The sequence below is a fragment of the Cryptotermes secundus genome, unplaced genomic scaffold (genome assembly GCF_002891405.2).
Source record: "Cryptotermes secundus unplaced genomic scaffold, Csec_1.0 scaffold62, whole genome shotgun sequence".
In the NCBI taxonomy this organism is placed as follows: domain Eukaryota; kingdom Metazoa; phylum Arthropoda; class Insecta; order Blattodea; family Kalotermitidae; genus Cryptotermes; species Cryptotermes secundus.
Window position 1 is genome coordinate 874,491 of NW_019727786.1, and position 9,379 is coordinate 883,869.

At 38.7% G+C, this 9,379-nt stretch overlaps 1 protein-coding gene across 1 annotated transcript; it reads left to right on the plus strand.

Annotated features, from left to right (window-relative positions):
• Positions 1 to 576: 576 nt before the first annotated feature.
• LOC111864940 lies at positions 577 to 9,147 on the plus strand. Its single transcript, XM_023852577.2, has 3 exons — positions 577 to 757; positions 2,744 to 2,914; positions 8,566 to 9,147. The coding sequence occupies exons 2-3, from the start codon at positions 2,764 to 2,766 to the stop codon at positions 8,982 to 8,984; spliced, it is 570 nt and encodes a 189-aa protein (XP_023708345.1). The 5' UTR covers positions 577 to 757; positions 2,744 to 2,763; the 3' UTR covers positions 8,985 to 9,147.
• The last annotated feature ends 232 nt before the right edge of the window (positions 9,148 to 9,379 follow it).

Here is a 9,379-nt window from a genome sequence, read left to right on the forward strand (position 1 = left end):
TGCGCCATAGCTCAAGTGGTTAGTCGCTGGCTTCCCATCGCGGCGGCCTGGGTCTGGTCAAGTGGGGTTTGTGGTGGACAAAGTGGCGCTTCGGCAGGTTTTCTCCAAGTACTTCGGTTTCCCCTGCCAATCTTCATTCCACCAATTGCTCCACAATCACCCTCACCTATCATCTGGGGCTGGTACAATAGGCCAGAAGTGGCCGCAGGACAAGGGACTTAGACCCACTCCACTAGCAATAAAAAAATAATGCATGAGAAAAGCCCGCCGAAATCCTCCCCTCCCCCCTTCCTAGTCGACATACGTAAAAGCAACAAGTCATGGGTCCATTTTTGTTGCCAACCACCGTAGTAATTAACCAGGACCTGAGCGAATCGTGATTCCGTACGAACGAATGGAAAACGCATATTTAGAAAAATGGTTAATACAGTACTAAGTATATATCACTCTTGAGACCGCCATAAAACTGTAGGTCTCCACCAAAATTGCAGGAATATAATATATGTACAACATGGCTGGAGGGAAATTTCTTATCTGGAAGAAAAATTTTCCGACCGTCGCCCTGTGATAGTCAACTCATAACGATTGTATTTTTTTCTGTCAGTGTAGGGGTTTCTTTGAATTCTTAGTGTATTTGACAAAATTGTGTCGAAAGAATAAAACAATTCACTGGACGTTTAGATTCAATTGCGAAAGTTTGTCTGCATTAAAAATTACAGTCACTGGCTTCATACCAACTGTTTTATTTCATGTGAAGGTAAAACGTTTACTAGGAATCAGTATCGTGTCGTGCACAGTGGTATATATAAATTGTCCATATCTACATTCCGCGTGAACACAGCCACTGCGTAGTTCTAGTATAAGTTCAGGGGTTATTTTATATTTACTGTGAATTACGTATACGAACGCATATGCAACTCCTGTCATCCTGTTCTGTGAACAGCGAAGAGGTTATGCCCAAATAGTGCTCAGTGGTTGTCGCTACACAAATTATTCTATACGCTGAGATAGAGAGTAATGATACAGATTACTCAGCCTGCGAAGAGTCTGTCGCATAGCCCGAAGTGTCAGTATTGTTACACCCTCGTAGTGAACGAGACGTTAAATTGCAGTTTGCTGAACATTCAATGACACTAAGAGTATACTGGGTCAGAATAGTGACAGCTTGTCACATTATCACTATAAAGCTGTTAGTTTAATTTGAAGCACGGCATCTGTCTATATATATGTCTGCCTGTCTATGGCTCTACAGCCCTTGTGAGCCTAGGTCGCTTTTAAATTTCTTGATCTATACACAGCAGATAAGGCTCCTTGAACAGGGGATCAGCCCATGACAAGGCCGCTACCTACACAGAACAACACAAACGCAGAATAAATGCACATGGACATCCATGCCTCACCGGGATTCAAGCCCACAATCCCAGTGTTCAAGCGAGCGAAGACAGTTAATTCCTGAGACCACACGGCCACTGAGATCAGCATTTGTAACGCACTGTGTGAACTAAACTCACCATAGGGGACATTATGAACACACAGGACTTCTATAAGTTTTCCTACTAAAGATATGATGTACTCCCAAAAGTATTTGAAATAGTAACAAATGTGAAGTACTCTATCCCTTAAGATCAACAGTGGAAGCTTCCTGGCACTTGAACTTGGTATTGTTATTGGATAAAGAAAACACTCCTTACACATATACATACCATCTGTGATGACTTTTGTGGTAAACAGCCTGGAGCATTTTACCTTTAGTTGTGCAACTCATAATAAAGTAACAAGGCATAGAGGAAACCTTCGTGTATTACAGTCGCACCTATCATTAAGAGAAAAGGGGTTCATTATACCTGTATGAATGTAAGAATTTTTAACAGTTAGCCAAAATTTTTAGTTGACTCAGTGGAAGATGAAAACAAGTTCACAGGAAAGTTGAAAGAATTCTTAATATGTAATTTGTTTTATTCGGTTGATGAATTCTTTAATTATTGGTAAGATTGGTAGGTAGGAGACATGGGGAATAGGATTAGGCAATACATTACTTATACCTGCTGAGTAGAATTCTCGTACCATGACCCATGACAGTTGTATGTTACTCCATAGGTATACATACACATAACTAGAAAGACATAAATAGTTATGCAGTTTCTTTAATGTATTCATATATTTTACTGTACTATTTACTAATTATAAATCACTCCCACTATTGTACTCCTCATGTTCGTATATGTATCACTTGATATGAATGCTGTATATTTTAACTATATTTTACCTTGTTGTCCTTGTGTTTTTGTTGTAATTGTGTTATGGTAAATTTTATGTTTTTGATAAGTTTTATATTCAGTGCTGAGAAGCACATTTATGAATCCTATGAAACCGCAATTTTGTGTGTGTATAAATGTATAATAGGATGGTCCGTCCAGACTTCTAGACAACATGTGATACCACAAATCCTGTTTCTCCATCTAATGTAATGTTCCAAAATTTGAATTTTCTTTGGATGAGACCCAACAGTGCAAACATTTTGAGTAACAGAAAACCTACTTTTTGTATTGAGTATTTTGATATACTGGTTGTCCTATTTTGTATGTATGAGATACACGGTTTCAATACCAACCAGGACTGGTTAATTTAACTCCAAGGGTTTGTTGCTTTCTCTGACACCTGCAGGAAATTCTGGAGGTTTTCCTAAAAGTAAACAAATCCTTAACTAAATGTTGTATTTGTGAATTATGTCTTGACATTTCAGGTCACTTATGAAACATCATTATGACAACAACTCATTACAGTACTGCCTTTGCTCATCTGGTTTCTGCTGGTGCTTCCTTATGGGCAATTAGGGCTAGTGGTACCCAGAACTTCCCACGTGGGAGTTTCGGAACATTCCTTATTAATTCAGCAATAGGTATTCTGACATTTGGTGAGTTGGAAAACCAATATTGAATTCAATGTTTATGCAAATGAACCTCATTTTATATTGTAGTATCCAGAAATCAGTGGAGTATAGCTGAACTTTTTGATAAAGATGAATATGTATTAAGTGAAAAACACCACCACTGAGTACGACAAATTTGATTTAATTATGCAGAAACGTTTACATGTTTCGGTCTTAAAGAGACCATCATCAGAAAGCGCTCAACACATGAAGAAGTGCTTTACCGTTATAAAGGTCAACTGTTCACCAATTCTGTTAATATTCTATTGAAATATATATTAATTCCCTACCACATTACACAACAGTAGTGGTTCAGCATCTGTAAATATTAATGTGTGATTGAAGGGTCTTCAGGGGGGTGATTAGCTCATTTGTTGAGAAGAAAGAATGTCTGTCCATCAGAAGAGGATGATCAAGAAGAGGTCTCTTAGAAAAGCTGAGGGCTCGGTTGGGGCACTTTAGCAGGTCCATCTGGTGGGACCAGTGGTGGGAACATTGTGTCCCTATTGGTGAATGACACAGGATATTTTGGACATCCTTCTTCCAGCAGCCTAAAAGAAGGTGGCAGTATGTCAATGCCCAGATTGGTTAGGAATAGGTCTGTGTCCTTTGGGTCTGCATGAGTATAATTGATGGAAATTAAGGTAGCTTCAGTCTGGTGAGTTTTGGCTGTAGCTAAAGTTGAGGTTCTTAAGGAAACTGCAGGGCGCTGGAGGCACACAGTGGGCGTAGTAGAAGTCAGAGTGCTTAAGGAGCAACTGGAAGTTGTCCCCCTTGAGCTAATACATTATAGTATAGTACAATATGACACAAACAACTTGAGTGACCAAAACGTGCTGGAAGTGTATCCCACAAAAGTGTGTGATACATTTGCACCAAAAAAGGATTGGTTCAAAAGAAACATCTTTTTTATGAGACACTTTATAGAATATTGTTAAATGACAGAGAAAGATTTTGAGTTTGGATGTTGACTCAAATTATTGCTTCTCGTTACGACATTTATATTTACAAGTACTTTTTTTTAATTGCTAGTGGGGTGGGACTAAGTCCCTTGTACTGCAGCCACTTCTAGCCTATTGTACCAGCCCCAGATGATAGGTGAGGGTGATTGTGGAGCAATTGTTGGAATGAAGTTTGGCAATAGAAGCTGAAGTACTTGGAGAAACCCTGCCCCAGCTCCACTTTGTCCACCACAAATAACACTTGACCAGACCCCGGGATCAAACCCAGGCTGCCGCGATGGGAAGCCAGCAACTAACCGCTTGAGCTATGGCGCGGCCTTTGCAAGTACTAAGTCCGTTCCAACCTTTGATTATCGTCTGTTTTTCAACCAGTGGAACAGTGGGATTGTACATACTCAGAATCTAATATTTATGCTAAGTGTAACTAGACATCACCATCTTCTGTGCTCTGGGTCTGTGTAGGTTGAGCTAAGCTCCCATAGAATGCTTTCATCAGTGTGTCTCCATGAGTTGCAACTGAGTACTTGAAGATCTCTTGGGTCTGTCATATCCCAACGTACCACACATGAGTAAGTCCCTTGTGAAACTTTCACATTTTACTAATATTTAATATTGTACTTTTACTGAAAGTATTTTTGAATGCCGTCTTCAGCATTTTAATTAGTATTTGTTCAGTTTTATGTTTTCTTTTTAGCTCGGATGGAGCCATATGAACAAGAAGTTGAAAGCCTCAGAATGCTGCCAGAAGTGGAGGAAACTATAGAAAAGGAAATAGATGCAGATCAGATGATTATGATGATGAAGATGACGACGATGACCACTGCCTTATTCATATTGATCATGACACCTAGTCTGAAATTGGAGGTGACAGTAACAACTGAAGAAATGTAAGGCATGGTAGATGATGCGTAAGCAGGAAATTCATTTTCAGGAAAGGATAGTGTGATGAAGTGGAGAAAATATCTTTGCACTAATGTAAGAATGCAAGCTCACTGCAGTGTTTCAACAGCTATGACCTCTCTACTATGTTGCATGAAGAACACACATTCACACTGGTTGAAATTTTAAACTGTAATAGAAAGATTCCACCACCATGCATATGTACTCCAGGAAAGATGGTGTTTTCAAGCAGGTGTGATTTTGACAAAGATAAAATACTGGCTCCGTACATGTGAAGAGCGAGAAAAGTAAGTGTTGCACCAGAATCAATGAATCAACTGAAGAAAAACAAAGCCAAAATAAGCACATTTTGTAATGTGACCAAATGTAGCATTGACGTTGTGGTCAAGGTGCCTGCAGTGGTATGATGTGTTAAGGGAGAACAGATGTTGGTTTATGACAGTCTTCACCCAGATGAATGTGACAGGTATTAATGTGAAGATCTTCCGAGATGCTAATACCAGTCACATAACTGTGTGATGGACATTTCTGAATGATATTGCATTGGAACTCTTGAACAGATGCTTTCATAAAAGGCAGTAGTTGAAAAATATGCTATGAGAATGTGCCCAGAAAGTGGAAGGGAATTCTCTGATACTGTGCTGGGAGCAAGCCAATAAAGAAACAACACTTTTCATCGATGTTTGCACCGCCTGCAAGAACAATAAAAAAAATAAGTCACAGCTGCTGCAGATATAATATTGTCGCGTATCGGGGGTATAACGCGACAAATAACTTCACGAGGTATTTGGTGTAGCGAATTTTATTTCACATTCGCACTTACAATCACACAATTGACAGTTTTACGATTACTGCTATCTGCAGTATCACAAATAGTACACTCCAAATGCCACAATACAACTGACTGGTTGCTGGCTAACTCGGAACTAACTTGGAGGTAGCTCGAGGACTGACTCGTAGGTAGTTCCAGGACTCACTGACTGACTTAGTACAACTTACTATGAATAGCCTTCGCTGCTCCTTATGTAGCCTTGATCGGACAATACGGAAAACGGCCACGTAATAGGCACCCTTGTTGCCTGGTGCTGTGTTGCTAGTAACGCTAGCGGTAGTAACCGCTGTTACTACCATAACAATCCTGTTGCGTCACCGTTACGTTACTGTGCGGAGGAGGGGGAGGGGAGCGCTGACTCACCCGCCGCGTCACTGCTGGTGGGGGGGGGGTTCTCCTTTGCGCAACATGTCACACTATATATTTGTGCATAGACCATTCCGTCCTGGTGTGCAATAACTGTATTGATAAGACACAGCTGAAAGATGATGAGTGACATTATTTAGGTATTGAAAATTGAATGTAAATAAGAATGAACAAAATCACATTTGAAATGAAGTGCAAATGGCTTATTTCATTTTCCTGTTTTTTAACAGATTGTAATGTATGTGTACAGTTTCTCTGTCACAGAAATTGCAGTTGTACATAAAAATTGGTAATATATCATTTCAGGTATCTTATACCCCAACATATACCACTATTGTGACTACTGATCTGCTGAAAGATTATGTAAAATTGTTCTGTCTTGCCAGTTTTCTTCTTCTTGACCTGTTATTGTGTGGTTATTAAGATACCGTATATGCTTGACCTAATCCTTCCAGCCGCACAATGGCCCTGGGGTCACTCAGCCTCTAACAGAAGTGAGTACCAGGAATTAATTAAATAATTTTCCTGGGGAGTAAAGCGCTGACAACCTTACCGCCATCTTTGAGCCGATTGTCTAGATAATATGGGACCCCCAACGTCTCACAACCCTATGGGCCTTCACGGCCTGGTACAGGGATAGCTTTACTTTAGTTTTACTTTTTGTGATGAATAAAGCGATCTGTGTTTACTAATCTTTGTTTTAGGTAACATATCACAGAATATTTTGGTACAATGTCTTACAAATGATGAATCATAATGTGGTATCAGAGATTATAAATATATATACCAGTTGTATTCTCATATAGAATACTGATGTGTCAGTAAATACTATGAAATGTTGTCTGAAAGCCAAAATCATGACATGAGAAAAAAACATCCATAGCTAGGTTACAGCCTGGTAAACAGGCAGTGGCACTCTTAAGCAGGCATCGCTTAATAATGGCTGGTAAACATGTTTCTGCAGTAATGAATGGACTGAATTTGGCGCCTGACACACCCGAACTAATCAACTTGGAAGCCATTATGTAAAAGGTAAAGTTGTCCCTGTGCTTAACTAATTAAGCACTACGCCATGAAGACATATGGGAGAGTGGATATATAGACCCACATTTTCTTGGCCTCAATACTAGTTGGAAGTGAGTGGTCAGCTTCACGCCCTGGGAAAGAGCCCCCGGTACCCATTGGATAGGCTAGGTGAGCCCCAGAGCCAGTCTGGATGACATGGAGAAGCAAAAGTTCTTGACCTCACTGGGACCTAAACTGTGACCCCCTATAATAAAAACATATCCCATACTAAATACCAACATAATAGATTGTCATCTGCTAGACTTGAGGTAGTTCTTATCTTACATGATGAAAAATGGTATGCCATTTGCATGAAGAATATTGTCTGACTTGCAGCATACAGTGTATCAGAAAATCAAATTATATTCTTGCCATTGCGTTTATATTTTACAGAATCTGAATTTTTTTTTTATTGTATTCCAAGATTTATTTTTTTCCATTATTTTGGGATTCCTTAATGACTGAAAGGGTTTGGTGTAAAGACAAGTCTTAAAGAAAGATTGCCTTGAACTAATCTATGGTTAAATTCACGTTCTTTGTTTAAAATGTGAAGGGAGATGTTAAATTGGTTGAATTGCAGTCAGTTGCTGCTTGCGCTTACCGATACCAGTTACATGCCAAAGTATCAAGTAAGTAAAGGTTAAAGGCAAATTTACCCCTCTGCTAAAGGTGCACACCATGGATGTGTATATGGAGGGCATTGTGTGGTTAGTCGTGAATCTAAATGGAATTGAGTGGTAAGTTTTGCACTGCAGCTTTCAGAAAAGTGCCTCAACTACCTATGGGATAGCTATTCTGTACTTGGTGGCAAAGAGAAGACACCCAGCCTTGGTCATAAATCAAATCCTGGCCATCAGTACTGTAGCCACTTGCTTTACTGACAACTGTTGCCTTCAAACTGGTTCTATGAGTGGCCCCCATGGGTTCTGCATAAACTTTTTTGGATGGCAGATTTCAGTGGGATTCAAATGTTTTCAGCACTTAATAAAGATTGTATATAAAGTGTTCAGAAGTTGTAATTGTTGTGCCTTGTATTTTTGGGAATATTGTTACAATGCAAAGTAATCCTGCATTCATATATGATTTCAAAATTTATGACTTTATGTACAGTTCTGTTATGCTTATTACATCTTCAGACAGTGGAAAAATCAGAAGCCTCTTTGTTCAGACTTGTGTCACTTGTTATTACAAAAGATGGAACATTGTGATTGGCATAACTAGTAAATTCAAATTAACCCCTCTCATTCTGCATACATCTTACAGAGGCTGGCTTTCTGATGTGTTTTGTGAACACCTCACTCCTAATACTAGCTTTATACATGAGCTTAATATTCACTACATATGAAAATAATGAGCGAGGATCATTGCAAATGACCCTCATCAGTCCATTAACAGTATGCATATATTTTTAAACATAATCATATCAGGTTTCTAATAATGAAGTAATTCCTGGCGTGGCTTTCCAGTGTATTTTTACAAACAAAAATGATACATGTTTATGTTAATTTCAGGTAATCCTGAATTTGGTGATAAATTGAGGGCCGTGTACAGACACACATTATTTCTGAGTAAATGTTTTGGATTACCATGCATTGCAACTCAAGTATGCCTCAACTCCGGTGTCCAGGAGGAAGTAGCATATCTTCATTTGGGATTTTCTGCCTTACCTATTATAGCACATTTTTTGGAGGACAGACATGAGAAGAACCTACTGGATACAGTGCTGTTAGGTAACCTAATATCAGTTGTATATTTCAGTTATGTCAGTGTAAATTATTATGGATTTGCATTAGTTGTGTCATACATGCTTAATCATTTTGTTATTAGAACAGATGGAACAGCATTTGATACAAGTATACCATCTCTTGACTTGTTCATGTATGGTCTTTGCTTTTTTTATTTCTTTGCTGTCAAAACCATATCTGACTGATGTATTCTGTTTGCAGATATTCCATTTAATGTTTGAATTCACTGCAGTTTTTGTCACAGATATTTGTATAAAGTACCATGTACTGTTTTACCTCGTTACTGTATTCGTTTTTTTGTTTTTCATATGCATATTTTATGAATAAAATTTTTTATGTAGATTTTTATTTCTCTACTTATTCCAAGTGAGCCAATGTGTTGACATATCAGAATAATTCATGAATAACCATTTCCATGAGTGGGTCATTGGTCACAACCAGTACATTTGGCATGGAAGAAATGCTACCACCTAATTCAAGAAACAACATCACGGTTTTCATTTTCATGATCATTACATCTAATGTGCAGGAAATGTCAGTATATAATTATGTAACACCAAGTCATTTCAATATTGCTTTC

Bases quoted from the DNA above. Each gene is read 5' to 3' on its own strand.
- LOC111864940 (XM_023852577.2), top strand. From the start codon at position 2,764: ATGACAACAACTCATTACAGTACTGCCTTTGCTCATCTGGTTTCTGCT. The intron at 2,915-8,565 runs GTGAGTTGGAAA...TGTTAATTTCAG, and splicing joins AATAGGTATTCTGACATTTG to GTAATCCTGAATTTGGTGAT.